The 26107-nt window shown below is 48.7% G+C and overlaps 1 protein-coding gene and 1 long non-coding RNA gene across 7 annotated transcripts in view; one reads left to right on the top strand and one right to left on the bottom strand.

The window, feature by feature from the left end:
- The window catches only part of METTL24 (methyltransferase like 24), a 137067-nt gene that overhangs the window by 95177 nt on the left and 15783 nt on the right, over nt 1-26107 (bottom strand). Inside the window, exon 1 of one of the 4 annotated variants that reach the window (XM_041726552.1) lies at nt 3702-3718. The exons of 1 other annotated variant lie outside the window; for it this stretch is intronic. Coding sequence is in view for 2 of the 3 variants with exons in the window: in XM_041726535.1 (XP_041582469.1) it covers nt 2120-2410 (291 nt within the window). In the remaining variant the exon portion in view is untranslated. Of the gene's footprint in view, nt 1-2119; nt 2510-3701; nt 3719-26107 lie in introns of those variants that run through there. 2 more of the 4 variants (XM_041726535.1, XM_041726526.1) reach the window with 2 other exon arrangements.
- Nucleotides 2075-7707, top strand: LOC121473829. Of its 3 annotated transcripts, none has more exons than XR_005983238.1 (5): nt 2078-2212; nt 4508-4695; nt 4862-4911; nt 6371-6467; nt 7384-7707. It is a non-coding gene; the product is annotated as an uncharacterized LOC121473829 (long non-coding RNA). The 3 variants fall into 3 exon arrangements; XR_005983237.1 differs by lacking the exon at nt 2078-2212 and adding an exon at nt 3955-4114; XR_005983239.1 differs by lacking the exon at nt 4508-4695 and having other exon boundaries at nt 2075-2212.

The following is a 26107-nucleotide window of genomic DNA, read 5'->3' as shown; positions in this document are numbered from 1 at the left end:
TGTCATTCCCAACTGGGGGAGAGACCAGCCTGGAAGTACAACCATTACGGGAAGGTTTCCAGGTGATGACTCCTGACCTGAACCTTCAAGGACAGAAAGGCCGTGAATCATATGAGAGAGGAGGATGAGGGCCTCCCAAGTGAGGATCAGCATAAGCTCAAGGAACCTATTTCCACAGGTTACAACAAATAACACCTGGGGAATGGCTGAGGCTGAAGACTCAGGTCAGGTTCGTGACCCCTGAAGCTACGATGAGTGCTTATAACACACCAGACTCCATCCACATATTTCCTTTTGGTTTTTTCCTCATTTAATTTGAATAAAGCTGAGCCTCAGGGCTCAGACCCAGATGGCTCATTTCTGTGAGCCACCCTCACTCCCTAGTAGATCTACAGTCTCATGGCTTTAGTCCCACTTGTACACTGATGGCCCCCATCTCTCTCTCTTTCTTCAGCCTGGATGTTTCCTCCAGCTCTAGACTCCTATGCCCCATGCCTGTTTGACATTTCCACTTGAAGTCTAAAGGATATTTCAAACTCAACATGTTTAAACCCAACTTCCTGATTTCTAGCCATTCCCCTCCAAAACCAAAAGCTGAACAAGGAAAACTTCTCCCCCCCCCCATCTTCAAAACAGATCCAGAATCGGACCCCTCCTCACCCCTCCATCTCTACCACCCTCCCCAGCCTGAATCATTACAGCAGACTCCCAAAGGGGATGGATGTAAACTTCCTGCCGAGTGACCCTCTGAGTCTGTGCATTCCAACCCTTTCCATCTGCAGGACAGGCTCCAGTTACAGATACTGTTGTCTGAAGTGGTGACCAAGATTTAAGACTGATTCTTGGACAGGTGACAACAGAAACAACAGAGGCTGAGGGCGGATGTGAGAGGAAAACATCGCGGTGGGGTTGAAGGGACATCTGAGGACATGGAGAGAAACAAAAGAAATCGCACTTTTAAGAAATAAATCCTGGGTCAAACATCCCCTCACAGTTAGCCTTTTTTGACTCCTCGGCCAGAGTTCGAGACCTTAATACACACCACTGGTCACATTACTGGAGGCCTAAGCTGAATGCCTCCCTCACCAGACTCTGACCTCCTTTGTGCCCCCAGCACCTGATACAGCATCTAGGACCTGGGAAGCCCTTGGCAAATGTGTGTTGGAGGCATTACACGGTGCCATGGAAAGTGAGTTAGGAGCTCGACGAAGGGAGTGAAAGAGCCACTTAAGACTTGGGCAGTGAGGTTTCAGGGACAGAAAAAAAAGTGTTTGAGTTTATCTAGAAAGGTAGATAACCCTGGCCAGGGAGCTACAGGGTTATCTACCCTAGATGCAGGTGGTATGGTGGTCAGAGGCAAGGCCTGGGGGGGGGGGGGGGGCACGGAAAGCAGGGGACAAATGGTGGAGTGTGACACCACCATGGAAAAGCAGGTTAGACGGAGAAGCCAAAGACAGCAGCCGAGGCAAAGGAAGAGTTTTCCATCTCCCCAAAGGCAGGCGGTGAGGGCGCCGTGTGACACAGGGGCCCTGTGGGTGGGAGGCCCGGGCAGGCTCACCCGCGGTCCTTCGCCTTTTCATCCCAGGGCCTAGTAGGCCACTGAGCTCCAAAAGGAGGGTAGGGAGGCCAAGGCTTAGCACCCCGGGGTCAGACCTGAGCCAGTCCCGGGGTGCGGAGGTGCGAGCCAGGAAGTTAATGCGGCAGGAAGCGCGGCGTTGCGGGCCTGGAAGGCAAACCCGGGGTTGGCACCTCCTGCCACGCGGCGGTGGCGCTGCGGGCAAGGAGGCTGGAGGGGGCCGAGGGGCCGAGGGCAGGCCACTGGGGCGCATGTCCACCCGGGGAAGCGGAGCCTGCAGGCCAACCCCCAACCCCTCTGGGTCCTGCCCGGCCCTCGGCCCTCGGCTCTCACCCTCGCCCCCTAGACTGCAAGCGCCCTGAGGGCAGGGCTGGGTGCTCCGCCCCGGGCGCCGCCACGCCCAGCAGGTGCGGGAGAGGGCGCGGGCTCGGCGCCGCGGGCACGGGCGGGGCCCCGGGGGGTGCGGGGGGGGGGTCCCTGAAGGCCCCGGGGCGGCCCGCGGGGCGTCGCTCCGAGGCCCGAGGTCGCGGCGGCCGCACTGACCTTCCGGCGGGGGCGCCCGCGGGGGGCGCAGCAGCCCGGCTCCGGCGTCCCGCTCCCGCCGGCCTCGGTGGGCGCTCGGCGCTCGCTGCGCACGTAGGTCACCTGCCTCCTGCTGGCGCCGCGGGCCGGGCCGGGCGCGGGCGGGGGCGGCGGGGGCGGCCGGGGAGCGGGCGCCGGGGCGCGGGGGGGGCGCAGCTCCGCGCACAGCCGCAGGCCGAGCAGCAGCGCGGCGCCGAGCACGCACCGCCTTAGGGCCCCGCAGCCCCTCCCGGGCGGCCGCTCCCGCGCCATGGGGCAGGCGGCCCCGCGGGCCCGAGCCGCGCGCCGAGGGAACTGCCCGGCGGCCCCGGAGCGCCCGGACCCGCCTCCCTCCCCGCCGGCCGGGCCGGCCTCGGGGCGTAACCGCTCCCGCCCCGCCGAGCGCCCGGGCCGCGGGAAGGGGCGAGGGGCGAGGGGCGAGGGGCGCGGGGCCCGGGCGGGGCGCGGCCGGAACCCGAGCCCGGGGGGCGGCCTCCGGGCCTGGGGGGGGACAAGCTACTTCCCGAGCCCGGGGGGCGGGGGCGGGGGTCCCGGGGGGCGGCCTCCGAGCCTGGGGGGGGACAAGCTACTTCCCGAGCCCCGGGGGGCGGGGGGGTTCCGGGGGGACGACCTGCGAGCCTGGGGGGGGACAAGCTACTTCCCGAGCCCGGGGGGGCGGGGGGTCCCGGGGGGCGGCCTCCGGGCCTGGGGGGGGACAAGCTACTTCCCGAGCCCCGGGGGGCGGGGGGGTCACGGGGGGGCGGCCTCCGAGCCTGGGGGGGGACAAGCTACTTCCCGAGCCCCGGGGGGGCGGGGGTCCCGGGGGGCGGCCTCCGGGCCTGGGGGGGGACAAGCTACTTCCCGAGCCCTGGGGGCGGGGGGTCCCGGGCGGCGGCCTCCGAGCCTGGGGGGCGGGGGTCCCGGGCGGCGGCCTCCGAGCCTGGGGGGGGACAAGCTACTTCCCGAGCCCGGGGGGCGGGGGCGGGGGTCCCGGGGGGCGGCCTCCAGGCCTGGGGGGGGACAAGCTACTTCCCGAGCCCGGGGGGCGGGGGTCCCGGGGGGCGGCCTCCGAGCCTGGGGGGGAACAAGCTACTTCCCGAGCCCCGGGGGGCGGGGGGTCACGGGGGGGCGGCCTCCGAGCCTGGGGGGGGACAAGCTACTTCCCGAGCCCGGGGGGCGGGGGGTCACGGGGGGGGCGGCCTCCGAGCCTGGGGGGGGACAAGCTACTTCCCGAGCCCCGGGGGGCGGGGGGTCCCGGGGGGCGGCCTCCGAGCCTGGGGGGGACAAGCTACTTCCCGAGCCCCGGGGGGGTCCCCGGAGGGACGACCTGCGAGCCTGGGGGGGGGGACAAGCTACTTCCCGAGCCCTGGGGGGGGGTCACGGGGTGGGGGCGGCCTCCGGGCCTGGCGGGGACAAGCTACTTTCCGAGCCCCGGGGGGCGGGGGGTCCCCGGGGGGCGGCCTGCGGGGGGGCGGGGGTGACGTCACGCCCTAGCGGTCGCGTGGCCGCAGGAGCGCGGGGGCAGGTGCGCGGCGGCTCGGCGCGGGGAGGCGCAGGAGAGGACCTGGCGCTCGGCTTCTGTCCCCGAGGAGGACGGGAGGGGGCGGCCGGAGCAGCGCCCGAACTGAGAGTCGTCCCATCCCTGGATCCTGCCCGAAGCCTCGGGGCCTCCCCCCGCGTTCCGCAGTGTGCGCTGTGTGGGGTGAAGGGGAGGGGCCGCGGCGACGGCATCTGACGGCGGGGAGAGAACAGAAGTTACCGGGGCTTGATGTAAATCAGTTTAGCTCCAAACACAGCCCTCCCTGCTGCCTCGCAGAGATACAAAAGGACGAATTTATCTTTCGGCAAAATGCTCCCCAGCTGGTATTTCCATCACCACCTTGACCTTAATTAATCAGCCTGAACGCTCACAGCCTGAAGTCCGGCGCTGACTGTTCATTTGCGATTGTTAAGATCCTTTCCCACAACCTGGAGGAGGTCTGGGCTTGGGGTTCGGGTTGGGTGTGGGTTGGTTTTCTTTAGCTGTGGCCACGTGTTTTATGCGCTACACTTTGATTTCCTTTACCTCCACGTGACGCTACCCCCCACTGGCCTGCCCCCTCCCCGGACACCCTGCGGCCTGGACAACTGGAGCCTCCCCCCCCCCCCCCCCCCGCCCCCATCCAGGAATCTGCCATCAGGAGCCCTCCTCTCTAAAAATCTAATTTAACTAAGACCCAATCTATTCTTTGTCACTCTACAAAGCACTTGAGCTGTTTCTCTGCATCTAACAACCCCATCTAGTCCATTCCCTGGGCCACATCAGTCCTTAGGCTCCTGATTGTTTCATTATGATCGACTTTGGGGTTGTTTTGTTTTTTTTTTTCTTAGCTGCAGCCCTCCAGCTGTCGCAGATTGGCTTTGTTTTAAAGAATCCAAGCAAGTACATTTTCCTGATACAAATTTTTAGGGAAAACCTCGCATCCTGTGACTATTTAAATAACGAATTTGGGTGTCAGACTCGAACTATGTGCTGAATCAGGACTCTGCCTTTCAGAAGCAGTGAGACTTGGGACACGGTACTTAACCTCTCTCAGCCTCCATTCTCTCATGTGTAAATAGACCTAGATGTCTGGTAGGGTACAAAGATTGCATAAAATATTAAATGTTCAGTAACCTAAATAATACATGGCTCCCAGAAGGTACTCATTTGATGGTAATTCTTTTTTTTTTTCCCTATTAAAGAAAACCCTGGATGTTATAATGAAAAATGAAATTGAAGCATTGATTCCAAAGTAGGTAAACATAACGGATAAGGCGATTTATAAATATCTTACACATTGTCTAGAATTAGAGGAGTATCCAACAGTGGGGGAAAAAAAAAACCCAACTAAGACTCACAAATGTACTCCATTAGGTTGTATAGTGGTGTAAAACTGTTTAAGACACTATGCATATTGTTTTCGATGAACCTGAATCACCAATGTCTGATGTAGACTTTGCTAGAGGTTTTATTTTCTATGCAACCGATGCACCACCCCTAACTAAAGAAATAATCTTTTGAAAATTATGATATCACTAACTTATGCACTCTGCTCATGGTTGAGTTACTCTCCAGAGGGAAAACATGAGGAGTATCCTATATTATGAAAATGGGGACATTTAATAAAATCTGGACTGGAGGTGGGAGGGGGCACACAGAACAGTGTAGCTCTTGAAGAAAATGGGCAAGATGACCTCATATTTTCCCTTATCTCATTTCTGTGATTCTCTAATAATGTTTCCATTATGAGGGAAAAAAACAAATAAAGTGCAATATTTAAATGCTCTTTTCCCTCATCTTTCCGGACTGTCTCTATGTGTTTATTACTAATAAAGAGGAACTATTTATGTGTACCACAGCATAATTAATTTTCTAGGAAGAAATGTCCCATTTTTAACTTCCACACTTTTCCCTGTGCTGTGGATGATAACCAATAGTGAAATGGGTTTGTTGGTAGGCCGGTGAGGACAGTCTGATCACTGATCACTGCCTTAGCTGACAAGAAATCTTTCGTTCATGTTGGCTTTTCTCGCAGAATTGAACTTTTTCTTTTTTTTAAAGATTTTATTTATTTATTCATGAGAGAGATAGAGAGAGAGAGAGAGAGAGAGGCAGAGACACAGGCAGAGGGAGAAGCAGGCTCCATGCAGGGAGCCCGACATGGGACTCCATCCTGGGTCTCCAGGATCAGGCCCTGGGCTGAAGGTGGCGCTAAACCGCTGAGCCACCCGGGCTGCCCTCGCAGAGTTGAACTTGTCATGTTTGTTTCTGGATATGTTTCAAAAATGCAGATAATCACTAACCACTGAGTCGTAGGTTGGTTACTTAAATGTGCAGGTCAGTAAATCACAAAAGCAGTTTTCCTCAGATCACAAATTATCCTTCTTGAGGTTTCAGCCGCAAAATGAGTAAAAGAGATCATTTTTACTGCTAATCTCCTGGACACCATACATTTAAATTAGCACACATGCTGTAGTGTAGTGGTTCTTGATCAGGGGTAATTTTGCCACCCCGAGGATAGTTGGCAATTTCTGAGACATTTTTGGGTGAGGATGGAAGGAAGATGCAACTGGCATCTAATGGGGAGAGACCAGGTATGCTGCAAGATAGCCTCGAATACAAAGAATTATCCAACCCCAAATGTCAATAGAGCTGAAGTTGAGAAACCTTACCTTAACAACAGATGTTAATATGACAACTTTTAATTACAGACTGTCAGAAGAGAAAACAGAGGCCAAGAGACGAGGCTCTTCACCTCTCCGAAGTGATTAATTCCCTTTCACTGTGAAGTATCCTGCCCGAATTAAAGTAATCAAATTTAGAAAGGAATAGAACTAGAATATCTGGCATCAGCATCTTTCCCCCACTCCCACCCCCACCCCCACCCCATCCATGTAATACACGCTCTTTGAGGAGAACATACACAAAGCAAAAGAAGATGTCAACAATCATTCACGTACCACGATTCAGAGATATCTGTCCTGTAAGACTTCTATGTGCATAGTTTACAAAAATGAAAACATATTATACATATTTCTTTATAATCTGCTTTTGTCTGTGATACAAATATTTAGCTATTGAATCATATGATGTCTGGGATTTGATTAGAAACAATCCAGTGGGAGATAACTTGGGGTATAAATGAAGCAGGAAGAACCTTGAGTTTATAATTGTTGTAGCTGGATGCTGGGGTTCACAGATCTCTATAATTGAGCACGTTTGAAATTTTCTGTAGTAAAAATGTCATTAAACAGTAACCTGTTAACCTGTAACACCATTCTTAATGGCCACATGTGCTATGATCTAACCAATCTTCTGCTGTTGAGCAATTAGATCATTTCTGGGTTTTCATTTTGTAAACAATGCTGTGATGGACATCTTTGTAGCTAAATCTGATGGATCTGAGATGGACTGAAGGGAAAGAAAGAGGTCACGAATGATTCCAAGGATTTTTCTGAGTACTTGCAAGAACAAGTTGCCATTCATTAAGAAAGAAAAGACTTAAAAGTAAGAGTAACTTGGGATGGAAAATCAAGAGTTTGATTTTGATGGTCACATTAAATTTTGGAAGCCTATCAGACGTGTAAGTGGAGATGTCGAGTAGGTAGACAGTCCCATTTAAGGACTGGAATTCAGGGGAGGAGTGAGGGCTGGAAATATATATTTTAGATCATGGGCATATTGATGTTGAATAAAGGAGTGAAGAAATATTTTATTTCTCCAGGTCCGTTAATTTACGATAAAAAAGATGAGGAGTCAACAAATAGGCACCGAAATAGGTAGAAAGTAAAGGAACAGAATGTGATGTCCCAGAAACCACGTGAAGAAAGTATTTCTAGAAGGAAGACACTGAGAGGTCTAATAAAATGTGAGCTGAAAAACTGCCTGTGAGATTCGGCAACCTGATGCCTTGTTTATTATCATCTTTCCCAACTACAAGGGAAGCTCCATGAGTTCCGGGACTTCGCTTCGGTTATTTCTACAATCCCAGTTCCTAGAACTGTTTTTGAAATATAGTATGCGTTCAATAAATAACTGTTGAAACAAAGAGGGACAAATAAATCTGCGTGCATTTGTAATTAGTTATAATTCCTAAGAGTAGAATTACTAAGTTCAAGCAAAATTGTAGGTCTTTTGATATGAAGGGCTATTACTAATTTTTCAATCCACCAAAAAAGCCTGAATCAATCCCACTGAAAGTCCATCCACTATTCCCTTGTTGTTATCAGTGGGAAACCTCAAAAAATAGCTTGAGCCAGCCTCTGGCAGACAGATGAACCAAGCAGTCTATTTTTAGTTCCCTCCCACTCTGCTCTCACTGCGCTAGGACCCACATTTGATTCCCCCTCAAGTGCCCATCTCTAGGATTGTGTCCATTCGTTTCATCCTCCCCACCCTAAGGACGTAGCTGAATATTAAGATAGCGGTTCAACATCGTGGTAAAGGAAGAACTCAGCCAAGATGAAAGCTTCCAAGACCTAGAAGAGCAAAGCTGTAATAGACTCACAGACACTGGAACTGCTGCTTGGGGCCGGGAGCCCTGCCTAAAATCACATCACTGCTTGGTCCACAACCTAATAAAGCTGGCTCTGAGCTAGCCTTATGGAAAATGCCTAGGGAATGGCCTAATGCCCTGACCTGCCTGGGAGAGAGATCCTGAGCCTATCCTGCTTCCTGTGAATCTCCAAACGCTGTGTCCCCCCATTCCCGGTGTTTAACTTACGCTAGCACGTGTGGACTTGCTTTATCTTTCCTCTTCCTAGGCTGTTTCTCAAACAGACAGCGTAGTCTTACCTCTGTACGGCTGCAATGCCCTGCATGGGATGGGCCTCAAGCACATCTCGGGAACTGTTGACAAACAACCGACATCACACCCAACCAGGCTGAAGTCAGACCCAAGATAGCACATTTCTCCCAGCACCTGTTGCTCATCCATCCTACCCCCAGAAAAGAATCATACTCAAACCTGTATTGGATGACTCAAAGGTACTACCTCCAACCTGGTAGCTTTTTCATCCGAGGGACTTGGGAAAAAGCAGGGAATGCTTCGTGTAAGCTATTGGAAAAGAGGAACTAAAACCAAAGATGTGCATATGGGGAGGACAGTACGTGGATGGGGTGGAAATTATGGGGGCTGATGGCTCTTAGGTAAACCCTCAACCCAGACAGGAAGTTCAAAAGAGACACACTCCACACATACACACACAGACTGGATTCTGAAAACACATGTGAGATATCATTAGATAAATTTACTTACAGACGTTAACTCTCACAATGAGACAGTCCTGGGTTTTATGACAATAAAGCAGCTCAGGTTAAGAATTATCAAAACATTGCCTATTTCATAGGACCACCTATGGAGCATTTCCCCTCCCTCACCCTTGGCTCATCTTATCATTATGACACATGCCAGAAATAATCTCCCAGCTACAGATCACTTTGAAGTCGGAAACATTCCTGGTTGAGATTTTCCCAAAGTCAAGGGCTTAAAAAAAAACCTTTTAAGGTCAGAAAAGATCACCAGGGAACTGACAGGATAAAGTGAAGCTCAGCATGCCCAAAGGCAAAAATCTCCAGGCTCTGTCATTTCAACTTAGCTTGTGAATATATTAAAAATCCCGAGGTCAAAAGCCATTTTACTTTCTCATCACATTACGGCTCTAGCCCTGGAGAAAGCATACAAACTGCATTATTTTCAGATCATGACGCAGGGATTCTCAGACTCAAGGGTGTGAGAACCACCTGGGGAGCTGCTTAAATGTAGGTCAGAAGCCCCACCTCCAGAGATTAACAGAGGTGAGCCCCCCCAATCTTTATTTTAACCTGTTTCAGGTGGTCCACGGTTAAACTGTTAGCAGTCTTGGCACAGAGGTCCCCCAGCCATGGAAATTGGTTGAGGCTCAGGGGTGGGATGTAGGGAGTGGTTGTTTCAAGGTGACCATGTATCTGTGGGTGCAAATATTCCCCCTCAAGCCTCTAAGTACACTTACTAAGAAAGTTTTAAGTTTTTTTTTTTTAATTTTTATTTATTTATGATAATCACACAGAGAGAGAGAGAGAGGCAGAGACACAGGCAGAGGGAGAAGCAGGGTCCATGCACCGGGAGCCCGACGTGGGATTCGATCCCAGGTCTCCAGGATCGCGCCCCGGGCCAAAGGCAGGTGCCAAACCGCTGCGCCACCCAGGGATCCCGAAAGTTTTAAGTTTTAACAAAGGGGCTTCAGAATTCAAAAGTTCAGGAGCCCCATGGCCAGCTGTTCTCTTCTTCCCATGACTCCTGCCTGCCTGCCTGCCCTCCCGCCCCGGGAGCACTAGCCGGGCTGCAATGCCATTCAGCTCAGGGGACCCCGGAGAGTAAAGGAGACGTGGTCTCGGGAAGGATTAAGGAACAAAGCCAAAAAGTCAGTGAGAAGCAAAAGACCCTAATGTAAGGTAGGCTTCCCTTAAACTACTCACTGGCAGTGTAGCCTTACACCAGTTACCTTACCTTTCCGTGCCTCGGTTTCCCCACCTGTGAATTAGGGATAGGAGCGCCTGGGTGGCTCAGAGGTTGAGTGTCTGCCTTTGGCTCAGGTCATGGTTCCAAGGTCCTGGGATCGAGTCGGGCTCCCTGCAGGGAGCCTGCTTCTCCATCTGCCTGGGTCTCTGCCTCTCTCTGTGTGTCTCTCATGAATAAATAAATAAAGTCTTTTTTAAAAAATGGGGATAATAATAGTAGCTTCCTATGTAATAACTAAATAAGTGGGTCTATGTAAAGAACCGAGACTCCCGTGCCTGCCCCATAGGAAGTGCCACCGTGGGTATGCCAAGTGTCGCGACTGCTCACTGGAAGTCAGAAAGGACATGGCTTTTCATCCTGCACTGGGTCATATTCCTCTTCCCTTCGCATTGGCGGGTTTGCTTGGGGCCTGGGCTCACGGCCTGCACTGGCCCGACTAAGAGGGGCAATGAGAACCGCACCTGGGGCCTGTGCTGCCCACCCAGCCCACTCACTGCCTTTTTCCTTGACGGTCATCCCAGGCCAGGGAGTGTCCTTCTAAGCTTTCCACGATTTCTGGGAAAGCAGCCCGATCCAATGGAACCGATGGGTCTCTTCCTTCCCGCCTTGACGGGCAGGTCCTAAACGTGCCCTTCCTCCCTTGCCCCACTGATTCCTGTGGCTCCGGGGCCCAGAAAAAAACTCCTCTCGGAGTTCCCCTCCTTCCGCTTTTAACGGGGCCCCCGAGTTCCCTGCCAGGGCCACCGCCGCCCCTAGGACAGCACAGGTCCCGCTCACTTGATCTGACCTTGCACCTGACACAAAGGCCATCGGGGAGCACACGTGCCCCCTCCCCGACACCTCCTAAAGGAATGTTCCCGAGTAGAGGCCCCCTGAGGATCTGCAGGGAGGGAGGAGGCCTGGATCTATGTCCCTCCTCTGTCCCCCCACCCCCCTGCTCCCCCCTCCCCGGTGACTTAGACGGTTGCTCAGGGAGAGGACACAAAGCTGTCTGCGAGAATGCTGCTGTTGCCAGGAGGACAGGAAGCCGGAGAATGAGCTGCCCTCACAAAGGGCGGGCAGGAGAAAGGCGGCTCTAAGCTGGACCACAAAGAAGGGGGGACGGTTTCCGCGCCTTGCTAACACTGTGGGTGTGTAGCTCCCATTAGTTGCTTCAACCGCAAAGTATGAGATCACTGGAATAGGTTTTTATTAGCTGCGGCTCTTATTTTAACATCTTTGTGGGTTCTTTAATTCAGCCTCTCACGTGGGGTGCGGTGGGGCGAATTGTTATATAAAAACCAGGAAACAGATTCCGGTTATTGCTCTGACTTTGGCCCCCAGGTGTCCCAGCACCTAACTCTCGGCAGCAATTGTTCACCAGCCTAAGTCCCACGGCGGATGCGAATGCGGGGATGGGGATGGTGAATTATTTATTTTTTCCTCCCTGCAGTAACCAGTGTCTTGCACAGAGAGGAGCTCAGTGAAATGTGTGCAACTGCAGGTTCCGAGCACCCTGCCATGCTGGATGGGGTGTATAGGAACCCAAACGTCAGGCACCCCCACTGGCTATACCCCAACCCCCCACTGCCCTTTCCTGCCTCTAGCCCTTTGCTTATGCTATTCTTAACTGCCTGAAAGGATCGCCCAGTCCTGGAGATGGGGAGGTCATGGGCAGGTTTGGAAAGGAGCAAGCCGAGCAATTTGGATTTTCTTTAATGAGCAATGGGGAGTTGCTGATGGTTTGTGAGCAGAAGACACTTGGATGGATTCAAGGTAGAACCTGATTAAGACCTTTATAGACCCCAAGAATGCATGGAGATCAGGGCACTCCCAAACCTCCACCTTATAGACATCAAAATGAAAATAGTACCAAATAGTGAAACACAAAACATCAGATATATTGACAGTGAAAAAACTTGAGTCTACGTCTTCTGAATGTAAAATTCTGAATGCAGAAAGAGGACTCTTCCCCACACCTTTTTCTGCTTTTCCTTTCTACCCAAAACTGCAGTGGCTTCATCCTCTCAGAAGTTGATAGAATTTTATAAGGCTTGAACGCAGAGATCCAACAAAATTCAGTGGCCATTGCCCACCTGTGCATGTTCTTCACACAAAATTAGGTGATGGTGCAGCATAATTGCTTCAGGATAAATCCTCTTGCTTTGGCTGCAGCCTCACAGAAGGCACTGGGAATAGCCTCAGAGCACTGCTGTAGGATAGCCAAGTGTCTAAAGTGTCTTTTCCTTGAAACCCTTAAAAGCCGATGAACTCTCAAGATAATCTTGATTTTGTCCTCCTAAGTTTGGTGGGCAATGATGAAAATAGTTCGCGAACCACAAAATACAATCATATGCCAGCCTTCGATTTCAGAAGGGTGAGATTGTTATTGTAACTGGTGAGCACTGGCACTGCCTGTAACCAGTCAAATCCTTCATTTTGCCTAATTCTGGTTTAAAAGCAAAAGGGGGCTGATTTCACGAGCGTCCTCCAGCCCTCAGCTGCTTTAACAAATTAAACACGAAAAGGAGATACCTTTTCGTAAGGTGTCACTGATAAATAAAAATCAAAACTAAATCCACAATCTGTCACCATCAGGTCTCTCTAAAGCAGAGAAACCCTTTTTAACATAAAAGTCTTCATCTTGTCGACCGCCATGCTCTAATGAAATACAACTATTTCTGTGTAGCTTGTTTCAAATCCCATGTTAAACAAAGAGAAGTTCCATTATCTTTCGGGCTTTAACATCCCAGGATAAATTGGCTGTTCGTCTATTATTCACCCACCACTGTTGGAAATTAAGTCTTTGTTACCGACGGGGGTAAATCTGAGCTGGGCAGATCAATAGAATTATTTCTCTCCTCAGACAATAGAAGTTAGGAAGAGAATGATTAGCAATGTCTTCTTTTTTTTTTTTTCTTTTTTCTTTTTTTTAATTCTGCCTTTCATTAGCAGTTCATGCTCCAGAAAAGGCCTTTTGAGTTGCTGAACAAAAGGCGGTTCCTAAGGTTCAACAGCTTCATGTATCAGGGAAATTTTCTGCAACTCTGAAACCTCTCTAAGTACCTGGCAAAAAATAAATTAATTAATTTAAAAAAAACACATATTCTGTATGCAGTCTGGTGTCAGAACCGTAGGAAAGCCTTCATAATTAACACTCTTTGAATGTTACAGGTCAATGCTAAATCCTGCGTTACTACGTGGAAGACCATCAATAGCCATAAGGGCCGAATAAAAAGAAGAAAGCACAGACTAAACAAAATGCTTCGGCAATAAGAATAGCAGCTCTGCTCTCCGCAGACAGACTGCTCTGACTGGCTTCATGCTTTGGCCCCACGTGGTTTCTTTGGAAACTACTTGTCATGAAATTTTATGATCTGTTAAAAAAAAAAAAAAGGAAAAAGTGTAAGAATATATCTTCTTACCTACCTCACAAGGATGTTGGAAAGATTAAAATTAGATAGTTGTGAAAGTGTTTCCAATTCTCCTAGGAAAGATTGCAGAAATGCTTTGTGGATAAGCTTGTTCTTTGGAACTTTAAAATACTCGTAATGATCCCAGCCCACAGCCTTCTCCCATTAAAAGCCCGAGATTCTGCTGACCAAGCAGGCGGCTCCCTTGTCTCTGAATAGCTCTTTACAATCATTCCAACTTGAAGCCCAGAAGTATTTAATACATGAGTGACAAAGAGCAAAACAGAATGGCACCAGCCCTCCAAACCCTCCCTGGGTTAGTCAGAAGAGAGATTCCAGCGGCCTTGCCTGGTCTAACAGCGGAGGTAGTCCCGTTACCCTTCTCCCTTCCTATCCCCCTATCCTTTGGGTCCTTCCAAATGAAAGAACTAGCAAATGCCTTGCCCGCTGTTCACATACCTCCTTCGCATCTCTGCATACGAGCATCTCCTCTTCCTTTAGCCCTAACAGGAAAAGGCACGACCCACCCTCAGCAAAATGTACCTCGACGTGTCCACGCTCCGCACACCACACCTCTGTCGACAGGCACTTCCAACTCCAGCAGAGCCCCGATACGTGTGGATGTCCCAGACGCTTCCACCTTCTACTCCACAGCGCTTCCCACCCAAATTCTACATTATCAGAACCAACTCTCAACTGGGATCTGCGTAACAGTCACACGAAGTTGTAAGTCCCGGGGATCTGCTTAGGGAGCTACAGCTTCCTAAATATTTTTGCCTCCTTTTCCTCTCCTTTCAGACTCTGACACACCTTCCCTCCCCATCCTGCAGGCAGATTCTCTCCCACAACCTATCATGCCCAGGGAGCCAGAACGGAGAGGAAATCCCATCACGTTAAAAATCAGTATGTATGGTCCAACGGGGGTGTGAGGCACACAGCAACAGTTTGGAGAGGGGTGTGGAAATGAAATCCTCAGAGTTGCATTTCAAGTGAAATTGGAGGGCCAGAAACTCAGGGGATAGAGGGCATCCTCCGCAGGCACTCAGCTTGGGAGCCACCCATGTGACCTACCCACTGACTTAATCCTGATTACAGGGCCGCATGCTACCAGGCCCTGGGGACTGAGCGGTGCAGAGCACCGTGGTGGCTTCTCAGCACCACCATGGTGGCTGTAGAACATTCAGTTGCAGACAACAGATGCTACCCTTGAGTTCATGAAAGCAGAAAGGTACCTATTTCCCAGTATTATGTGGCTTCCTAAATCATGGGAAAGTAAAGGAGCAGGTGCTGACCGAGCTACCTAGAACAGCTCACAACCGCCTCTGCCATTGTTGGGAAAGTAGCTGCTATTGCTATGGGGTGCAGCCGACTCAGGAAGTAGCTGATGTGGAGCTGTGACGCCTCTGCCACCATCTGCTCCAGCAGGAGTGGATGTTTCTGGCCCTGCCTCTTTCCACATTTTACTCAGTTCCAAATCCAAGTTTCATAGAAATGCGCCAGTCCCAAAGAGCCTAAATCACATATGGAACGCTGATAAGAGAGTCTTGGAAATGTAGTTTTCAGCTTTCAAGACTCCACGGGACAAAAAGGCACGTTATAAAAAGGAAGAAGTGTTGAGCAATTCTACTACATTGTATCCCAAATGAATCAGGAAAACGGAAGACCAGTCTGGAAATATTACATACCTTTATTTAACTACTTTCTGTGAAACATTTTTTCAAGTGCCTTCCACTTTTCCCAGGCTCAGGTAAAGAAAAAAAGGACAAAATTCAAAAATTTTTTTTCTCAATGCCCCAAAACCAAAACCATAAACATTGATTACTATGCGGCAAATAGAAGTATGTACACACACACACACACACACACACACACACACACACACCTTTACTCATAACAACATAAGGTGGCATACTCGTGACTATTTCAGTCCTCATTTCTATAACTGGTCACGTGGTTGAAGCCAGTATTTATAAAACTACCTTCCTCCAGTATCCATTCCATACTCCCTTTGCCTTCAGCAAGCACCTCAGCTGGTCATGGTCCTTTACCTGGTGGGGTGACCCAAACCTTCATTCCTGAAGGGTCTGGGCCACTAGTCCTGCCAGGACTGGGTTGTTGTACTACTGACCTTAGTCACAGAGAATGGTAATAGTAAGAGACGCTCTAAAGGATCTCCTATATTCCAAACAAACTTTTCCTTCCATCCATGGTAGATGACTAGTCCAATTCTTGCCACCACCACCCCTTGATAGCCAGGATCAATCACACAGGCAACACCATAACCCCCTTCTTTGCCTGCCGATTCAGAGGACCCCAAAGTGATAGGGTGGTCGTCTTTACTCCCAGTTCAAAAAGATCATTATGTCTACTTCTGGAACTACTGAGACCTCTAGGCAAGCAGAGACTAAGTTATGGGAAGAGGAAACAAAAATTTTGCTACTGAGTCACTAACGGTAATAGTAAGCACTGCCATTCCCGTTTCCACCCCTTGATTTCTGGATCTGTGAATCCTGATTATGAGAGAAATAGCACTATATACTGGATGCTGATTCAGAAGATAGGACAGCCTTCTGGGAAGCTTGCCCCAGCTCTGCAAGGTATTGCCACCTACATAGCACTATAACTGAGTCTTCAAAAGGCCATTTCTCTGCTGCTTCGGGATGAGTGGGAAACATGATAAGAACAGTGAGTTCCATAAGCATGGGCCCATTGCCATACTTCTTTTGCTCGGAAGTGAGTTCCTTGATCAGAAGCAATGCTGTGTAGAATAATATGACGGTGGATAAAGCATCCTGTAAGTCCACAGATGGTAGTTTTGGCAGAAGCATTGTGTGTGGTGAAGGCAAATCCATATCCAGAGTAAGTGTCTATTTCAGTAAGAACAAAACATGCCCCTTTCATGCTGGAAGTGGTCCAACGTACTCAACCTGCCACCAGGTGGCAGGTGTCGTATCAGGGACTTAGTATTGGTCTCCGCTGCTGGCAGATTGACCTTGGCAGCAGTAGCCATAGTCAGGTTGCCTTTGGTGATGGGAAGACCATGTTGTTGAGCCCGTGCATAACCTCTATCTCTGCCACCATGGCCACTCTGTTCATGAGCCCATTTGGAAATGACAGTGGTGGCTGGAGAAAGAAGCATGTTGGTATCCACAAAACAGGTCATCCTATCAACTCAACTATTAAAATCGTCCTCTGCTGAGGTCACTCTTTGGTAAGCGATGCACATGGGACACAAATATCTTTACATTTTTGCCCATTCAGAGAGGTCTACCCCCAAATGTCTTTGCCACTAATTTTCCAATCACGTCCCAATGTCCCAGCCACTCAACCAGACCATTAGCCATAGCCCATGTATCAGAAGATAATCACACAACTGGCCATTTCTCCTCCCAAGCAAAGTGAACAACTAGGTAAAGTTCTACCCACTGGGAGGATTTCTGTTCGCCGCTGTTCTTCAGGAATGTACCAGGAAGGGGCTGTAACTGTTTACTTTCCAGTAGTGCCTGCATACCATGCAGAACCATCTGTAAACTGGGCCTGAAACGTCTCCTCTACTGATCATAAGCACCTCCCCATGAGTCCATAGGTGCAGGCTGGGAAAGAGAAGGCAGTGTAGCAGGAGTGGGGACTATAGGCATTTGGGCCACTTCTTCATGTAACCTAATTATGTCTTCAGGATCTGCTAACATCCAGTTGCATACGTTGCACTTACGTTTGATGATGGAGTACTGCTGTGTAAGCTCAACTATAGTTGGGGGTCAGATAACACCCAGCTCATGTTGGGCAGCTCAGGTCTCATGGTAACTTGGTAGTCCATGATTAAGTCTTCAGTCCATGATTAAGTCTTCAGTCCCTAGTAAGGCTTAGTAGCAAGCCAAGAGCTATTTCTCAAAAGCAGACCAGTTATCTTCAGAGGATGGGAGGAATTTGCTCCAGAATCCTAAGAACCTCTGCTGGTGTTTACCTATAAGAGCCTGTCAAAGTTTCCAAAGAGCATCCCTATGCCACAGACACTTCAAGCACCGACGTATCTACTGGATCGTATGGGCTGAGTGGCAAGGGCAGTTTAACGCAGCAACCTGGACCTGTCGCAGTGCCTTCTCTTGTTTTTAGACCCACTCAAAACTAGTAGCTTTTCAGGTCACTCAGTAAATGGGCCAGAGAAATACACCCAAATGAGAAATATGTTGCCTCCAAATTCTGAAGAGGCCCACTAGATGTTGGGCCTCCTTTTTGGTTTTAAGAGGGGCCAGATGCAATCATTTTCCTTCACCTAAAAGGGATATCGTGACATGCAGTTACTAGACACCTAGAAATTTCACTAAGGTAGAGGTCCCCTGAATTCTTGTCAGGTGTATACCACCCACCCTCTGACACGCAAATGTCTTAACAATAAATCTAGGGAAGTTGCTACTTCTTGATCACCAGGTCCCGTCGGCATGATGTCATCAATATGATGGACCAGCACGATGTCTGGTGGAAGGGAAAGGCAATCAAGGTCCCTGTAAACTGAATTATGACATAGGGCTGGAGAGTTGATATACCTCTGAGGTAGGAGAGTGAAGGTGCATTGCTGGCCTTGCCAGCTGCAAGTAACTGTTTCTAATAGACCTTATGGACAGAGACAGAGAGAAAAGCATTTGCCAGCTCAACAGTCACATAACTATTGACTACTAACAGGGGACCTACTTCTTTGCTAAAACAATGAAACCATATGTGGTACAGCAGCTGCAACAGAGCCGCCACCTGAATAAGCTTAGGGTAGTCCACGTCATTCTCCAAGATCCATCTGTCTGCTGTACAGGACACACAGATGAGTTAAATTATGAGGAGATGGTGGGAATCCCCATCTTTGCAACTTTCAAGTCCTTGATGGTGGCTCTTATCTCTGAAATCCCTCCAAAAATGTAATACTGCCTTTGGTTTACTATTTTCCCAGGTAGAGGCAGTTCTAGTGGCTTCCACTTGACCCTTTCCACCATAATAGCCCTCCATAGGTCAGCAAACCAGCGTGGAACTCTGCCAGCTGCTGAGTCGATCTATTCCAATTAACACATTCCAGAACTGGAGAGATAATCATGCGGTGGGTTTGGGGATCTACTGGGCCCACTGTGAGACAGACCTGAGCTAATACTCCCTTGATCACCTGACCTCCAAAAGCTCCTACTCTGACTACCGGCTCATACGATTGTGAAGCTTGAAAAGTCCCACAGTCTGCACTGTGCCAGGTAAAGACCCAAAAAGCCAGTGGCGTGGTTTGAAGACCTAGGAGCCAGTGGTGTAGATTCCAGCCGCAGTCTGAAGGCCTGAGAACCAGGAGCACCAAGGGTAGGAGAAGACTGATGTCCCAGCTCCAGTAGTCAGGCAGAGAGAGAGAAAGAGAGAGATGGAGGGCAAGTCTTCCCTTCGTGTACCTTGTTGTTTCTCTCAGGCCCTCTGTGGATTGGATGATATCCACCCACTGGGGAGGGCAATCTACTTCATTGAGACTACTGATTCACACGAAAATCTCTTCCAGGAACACTGTCACAGACATACCCAGATATAATGGGCATCCCATTTTGGTGACTATTAAATTAACTGTCACAAGTGGTTACCTTTGGAGAGATGTAAAGTGGGAGGAGCATGAGAGAACCTTCTGAGGTATTGTAAATATTCTATATCTTCATCTGAGTGATAATTAAGTATATGTGTATTTTGTAAACTATACAACTATGTTTTATATGCCTTCCTATATATAAATTATACCTCAGAAAGGAAGGAAGAAAGGAAGGGAGGTGGGAGGGATGAGGGAGGGAAGAAGGAAGGAAGGAAGGAAAGAGGAGAAGAAGAAAGAAAAGAGGAGAAGAAGGAAGGAAGGGAGGGAGGGACAGTGAAAGTGTATGGGCTTCAGAACCAGGTAAAACCAGATCAAATTCTGACCATTTGCTATCTGTGTGAACTTGGACATGTTATTTAAATTTTGAACTTTAATCCTTCCAGGTATAAAATGGGAAGTGTAATATCTCTAACTTGTAAGATGTTAAAGAGTTAGTACATGTAAAAAGCACCTAGTCTGTAGTAGGTGCTTAATCAATGTTAGTTTCTTTCTCTCCCCTCAAGTATCTCCTTTTCTTTTTAAGTCATTTCTACCATAGTCATCAACTACCATAGTTTTAAATATGCTGGTCACTCCCAAGTTTGCACTTCCATTCTGGGCCTGTCCCTAAACTCCAGGCTCATACATCCAACTGCATCCTCGACATCTCCCCTTGGGTGTCTAATAATTGAACACGCCCAACGCTTCTGATTTTTTATACTTCCCACCCTCCAACTAAACCTTCCCCATCAGTGTTCTCCCTCTCAGAGCATAGCAGCTCTGTTCATCCAGATGTTCAGACCACAAACCTTGGAGTTAGCTTTACCTTCTCTTTGATTTTCACATCCTCCAAGATCCATTAGCCAATCCCATTTATATATATATATATATACAGAATCCAGCCACTTCTTACTCCTTCCACCACCCTCGTCCAAGCTACCCTCCTCTTTCCCCAGATCATGGCAATGCCTCTCTCAGTACTGGCTCCCTTTTTGCTTTCTCGGCTTTCCATTTGGTTTCTTCTCCACACAGCAACCAGAGTAAAATCAGATCATGGTATTCCCTTATTCTCAACCCTCTGATAGTTTCCCATGGCACTTAGTACAAAATCTGAAATCCTCATCCTGGCCCCCAGTCCTAAACAATCTGACCTGACCTCTGACCTAATTTATTCCCACTCCCCTTCTTGCTCATTGCACCCAGACACACTGGCCCCCTTGCAGTACCTTATACAGGCCAAGCACACTCCACTTCTCCCACGCTCCACTCAGGACCTTTTCACCTTTCTTCCCTCTGTCTAGAATATTCTTCTCCCAGATATTCACGTGGATTGTAATTCCCTCACTTTCCTTAGGCTTCCAGTCAAGAGCCACCTGCTCAGAAAGGCCTAATCACACCACTCAGTATAAAACAGTAGCCTTTAATCCTCCCTGTTTAAAATTTTTTAAAAAAATAAAAATTGAAAAAATAAATATAATAAAAAATTTTCTGTGTAGCATGTAATACCTCTGTACATTAGGGTATGTATGTGTGTTCTCTGTCTCCCATGATTGAATGAATATAAGTTCCCAGGTGATTGTGATGCACAGCCAGTATTGGAAATCTAGATCAGTGTGTCTTAATCCTGGTTACACATTAAAATCACCAAGATGAGGGTGGGGGATACTTTTTAAAATTTTGATGCCTGCTATCCCCACCCAAGAGCTGCTAATTCTGTTGGTCTGTGGGTAGGCATAGGTTATCAAATTCTTGTTTTGTTTTGTTTTGTTTTTTCCCATGCACAGTCAGGGTTGAAGACCTCTGGTCCAGACGGTCAAATAGAATTTTGTTCAGGGAAGCTAACTCACCTTTGAGTGGGTGCAAAAATAAGGCAAACCATGGGAGAAGACCAGACACACTAAGGGTGCCATCAGCGGGCAAGGCAGACAGCGGGACTTGGGGGTCAAGGTGGGATGGGCCAAGCTGAGACAAGGTATTGAGCTTGCCCAGAAGGCTTTCTGCCAATACAGTTTCCTGACACTAGGCCCATTTTTAAAAAATTTTTCTCTTATTCCTCTCTTAGTAGGAAAAAAATCCCAGGCACAACAGGCTAGAGGCTGCAGAGATCACAAAAGCAGGGAAAGGACATAGCTTTCATCCATTCCCTTACCAGAGGACAGTCTTACGTTCCTTCCTGGGCCCAGCCTAGTAGAATAATGCCAGTGGGATGTGCAGGCCTAGATGAGAGCACTGACGTAAAGACTCTGCTTCTAAGAAAATTTCCTTTGTCCTATGCCTTCTGGCTGCTTAAATCATCCAGTTGCCTCAGAATCCAGGCCGTGACTGTGTTCTCTGTGGTACATAAGCTGCGAGATACTAGCAGTAGATATACTTTCACAGTCTTTAAGGAAAATCAATTAGAAAGCAAACAAAAGAGCTTGTTGAATGAGGCTTAGTAGTATTTTTTTTCAAATTTAAGCTGAGATAATCTGTCTACTAATGCCACATTGATAGTTTACTCACCCAGTGATTCAACAAATGTTTATCTAGTACCAGGCTTCGTGTTTGGAGTTGAATAGAAAATGTTAAATGAATCAGACATATTTCTGCCCACATGAAGATTATAGTTTAGGGCAGGGCAAGCTCTAGCCCTGATGCCAAATCTGACCCTTTGCCTATTTTTGTAAATAAAGTTTTATTGGAACACAGCCATGACCATTGTTTACAAAATATCTCACTGCTCTCGCACTATAGTGGCACAGTTGAGTGGTTGCAACAGAGACTGTATGGTCTGCAAAACCTAAAATCTTTACTACTGGGCCCTTTACAGAAGCAGTTTGCCAACCGTTGGTCTAGTGAATAGTTGGAATCTGTTTTCCCATCTCAAGGATCCACTTGTTTTTTATAAGCTGACTTACAAGTGTGTTTTTGATTGAAAGGAGAAAATCTAATCTAATGGGCTCAAGGAGAAAGGAGGATTATGATAAAGTATTTCCCCCGTGGAATCCGTGGACAGGAAATTAAATGCAGGCATTACTCCTACAGCATGAGCTTTTGCCATACAAATTGGCCATAACTCGAGTCTAGTAGTTAAAGAATATAATCTGCATTACTGAGAACACCATTGGTTACAACGAGAGTTTGACCAGGAACTAATAACATACTCAGCAGCTAGTGTATAAGAAAAACTGTTGCCTGAGCGACGCAAGAGCTTTGTTTGGGTAGTTTTGACTTTGTTTACCCTAACAATAGGTGATAACAAAGGTAAAGGAGATAAGGATATACCAAATGTTCCCCATAGGTAATAAGAATGGACAAGATTTTTAAACAAAAGCTAAAAGCCACCAAATGCTAGACTTGTCCCGTGATGTTTAGATGTTAGTCTTAGGGCTATAAAAAGCATCCTTCTAATTGAAATTACTGTAGGAAAGATAACTTCTTTGGGGGAAATCTGAAACTCTCCAGTCTTCATCCATTCTCCCTCCTTAATACATGATTTTTCAAAAAGCAGTTTTTTAAAATGTGACGTTTCTGAGGAATGCAGAATTGACTGTCCCATCAGACCTCATGAGAAACTGGGACTGGGTCAGGACCCGAGATCATTGTCGATGCTTCCCTAGAAGTTCATGGCCCCTTGGGCTTACTTCCCTTCTCTTCTCTGCCTCCTCTCTTTGCCTGGCTCCCCCTGTGAAAACCTGAACAACATGAACTGTAGGCCCAAGCCTACATGTCTTCAGAGCCTGCCATCACCTGGAACCGGTTTTAGAATCCCTTGGTATAAAGTCTGGAGACTCTAACTGGCTTCGCCCAGTTTATAGTTGGATACTTCCAGCAAAGTCTGCTAAAACCTTAACCTCCACAGGGTCACCAAGCCAAAAGACTACATTTCCAGCTTCCCTTGAAGCTCAGTGTAGGCCTGAGGCTAAATCCCAAGCCGTGAGACATAAGCCAAAGTGTCGCATGAGTCTCCTGAGACGTTCCCTTGGGGTTGGACGTGATGACGTGTGGGCCAAGAGCGCAAGAGCCACACCCTTGAGGTAGAAGAGTGTGAACCAGAAGAGCTCAGGTGACTGATGGAGTCCCCGCAGCAGCGCTGGACTGCCCACATCCAAAGCTTCTTTTACGGGACGGAGAGATGCGTGCCCATCTGGTTTAAGCAACTGTTTGGGGGAGTTTCTCTCACTTGCAACTGAACCTAAACCTAACGGGTGGTTTCCTCTGATCCAATAAGCTGTGACCAGAGAGGCAGGGCATGGGGGATACTGCTCCCCGAGAGTGAGCCCCCGGATCTGAGCAGATTTCCCAAGAAAATGGGTTTGGGCACAGCGGGCAAACCATTTGGAGTGTTTGCAACACTGGCTGAGGTCCATTGCCAGACCACTCGGGTCTGTAAGGCAGGGAAATACTAGGATACATACAAAATTTGAGGGTAGACTGCTATCCTAGAACTTACATCAGGGTAAAAATTGTAATTCAAGGCTCTGAGTGGTGGCATCATGGGTAGCGTGGCTACAGGCCAGGTGGGCAGGTGCCCTGAGCAGATGGAAGTCAATTGTTCTGCTAATAATTGAAGAAACGTTGGTTACATTCTTTCAGAGATCTGGTTAACTCCTTCCCTTTGGCTACTTAGGGCTGTAATTTATAGGCAGCAAAGTCACTTAGGATAATAAAGCCCCCGGGCAGGGTAGCAAACTGCTGAGATTCTTCAAGAAGAAAGGGACCACTTAAACATCTCAATCGGCTTTTCCGGAGTGAATGATCCCCAGAGGAAACAGGTTTCAAATGTGTCTCCATCATTCACACTCTCTAGAAGAAAGATGAGAGGAACCAAGAAAAAATACTGAGAGTGCTACATTCATTTCAAAATCTGACAAGTTCGGAGAGTCCTGGCACAGGTTTTTCCCCTACAGAACTGCAACTCTCAGAGGAGATCCCACCGTTATTTTCTTCCCTTTCTCTAAAAGCTCTTAGTGGATTGGGAAAAATTGGTTCAAATATCAATTGGCTTGAACGCATCTTTTCAATAAAAAGAAGAATATGTCATTTTTGAAAATAGCCTTTCTTCTATACAACGGTGTCCTACTGGGCTGTGGTCTTTCTGCTTAGCTTCTTCCTGAGTGAATATAAGCCTAAAAGTATGAACATAACCTCTGCCTTCTGAAGAAGCCCCCAGCTGGCAAGGCCCTTTCCCTCCAAGCTGTCGTGTCCCTCTGGGTCAGAGGCACAGCAGGCCTGAGCTCAGCCACAAATGTCAGATGCCTGAAAGCAGAGATTTTAAGAAGGAAATTGGTTGTTCTCCATGTTCAGAAAAACATTTTAAAAGGTCTGTAATAGAAAACGGAGCGAGGAGGGGTGGGGCGGGGAGGGAGTGCTCCATTCTCTGGTCTTGGCACAGATCACCAAGGAGGACAACAACCTACAGAAACAGGAAATCTTTGTGGAAATGAAGACCTCAAAATGAGAAAAACAATGACGACTTATCCAGAGTTTGCTAGAGCCAGGGAGTCGGCCACCATGACTCCAAGACAGGGAGAAGAGTGGGGCAGCTGCAGAAGAAGGGAAAAAAAAAAAAAAAAAAAGACAAGGCTTTAGGTATGCCCTAAGTGGAGTCTGTGAGTGAGCTAAGTAGAAGGGAGGCATCCGGGTGATTGGTTAGGGGGGTGCGTACGTGCCGTCTCTAGTTGGTCCTAAGTTGAAAATGGGCCCAAAATTAGGGAAGCTGTCAGCTATCAACCAAGTCCTGGCCATTTGGGGCCAATTGCTTCAGAAATGATTGGTTAGGGATGCCGGGGTGGCTCAGCAGTTATGCTCCTCCCTTCTGCCTAGGGCGTGATCCTGGATTCCCGGGGTGGAGTCCCACCTGGGGCTCCCTGCGTGGAGGCTGCTGCTCTCTGAGCCTGTGTCTCTGCCTCTCTCTGTGTGTGTCTCTCATGAATAAATAAATAAAATCTTAAAAAAAAGAAAAAGAAATGATCGGTCAGCTTTCTGGATTGTTACTAGAGACGGCTTCCTGCGAGTCCGACCCATAGCAGGCAGGCTCCCTGGGCTGGTTATTGTGGATAAGGGAGTTGGTTTCCTGAACCTGCGGCCACAGGTTGGGGGTCAGAGTTCTATTTTTATATATAGCCTGGCCATCACCCATGTGTATATTCAGTGTCTCATCTTTCAGACAAAGGCAGCTGACTCTGGGCAGCTGACCTGCAGCCAGCAAGGTTATTCCCAACATTTCTAGGGAGTCACTCTGGGAGGTGGCTAATTCCACAGGCCACCTTGCCCAGAAGCGCCAAAGGATGCACCACTCACGTGAGCACATCCCTCCTAGCTCCACGCCCTGAGATGACGGAGAAGGCAGGCACAGGTAGGGGTTACAGTGGCCCTGGAGTCCCAGGAGGAAAGGAGGGAAGAGTGCTCCAGAGTTCTCAGCTGCCGTTGTCGGCTCGCACTCTGTGGGCAGGTTTGAGCAAATGCCAACGCGGGGGTCCCACACCACCCTCCAGAGATTCTAATTTAACATAGCAGGCTGCAAATCAGTATTTTTTCCAAAACTTCCCAGGTGATTCTAGTGTGCCACCCAGCCTGGCAGCTAGCTGCTGACCAAAATGAATAAACCTCTAGGAGACACGGGGAGCAAACATTTAGCAATTAGTGAAAATGAAATCAGGGCATGGAGCCACGACCATTTTCTCAAGAAGCCCTCAATCTTTGGGTCTTCCAGTTGAACTAGAAAAATAAAATGCAGACTGACATAGAGTAGCAAGTAGAGCAGCACAGAGCGTGAGCCTGTGTATCTGAAATGGAAATACCGCAGGGTCTAAACCTGGGCATAAGGAGCAAATGAGTGCACTCAACAGCGCCGTAAACACAACCGAACCAAACCTACCTTGAGCAGCAGTCTTGATCTTCATGTTAACCATTAAACATTCTACGTCCTCTCTTTCAAATGCCATTTTACCATAACATTACTTCTCACAGACTGTGATGAGCACACGCACGCGTGCGT

This window comes from Vulpes lagopus, chromosome 1 (genome assembly GCF_018345385.1).
Source record: "Vulpes lagopus strain Blue_001 chromosome 1, ASM1834538v1, whole genome shotgun sequence".
Taxonomy (NCBI): Eukaryota; Metazoa; Chordata; class Mammalia; order Carnivora; family Canidae; genus Vulpes; species Vulpes lagopus.
The sequence above is the reverse complement of the archived record's forward strand: the minus strand, read 5'-3'. Positions and strand labels throughout refer to the sequence as shown.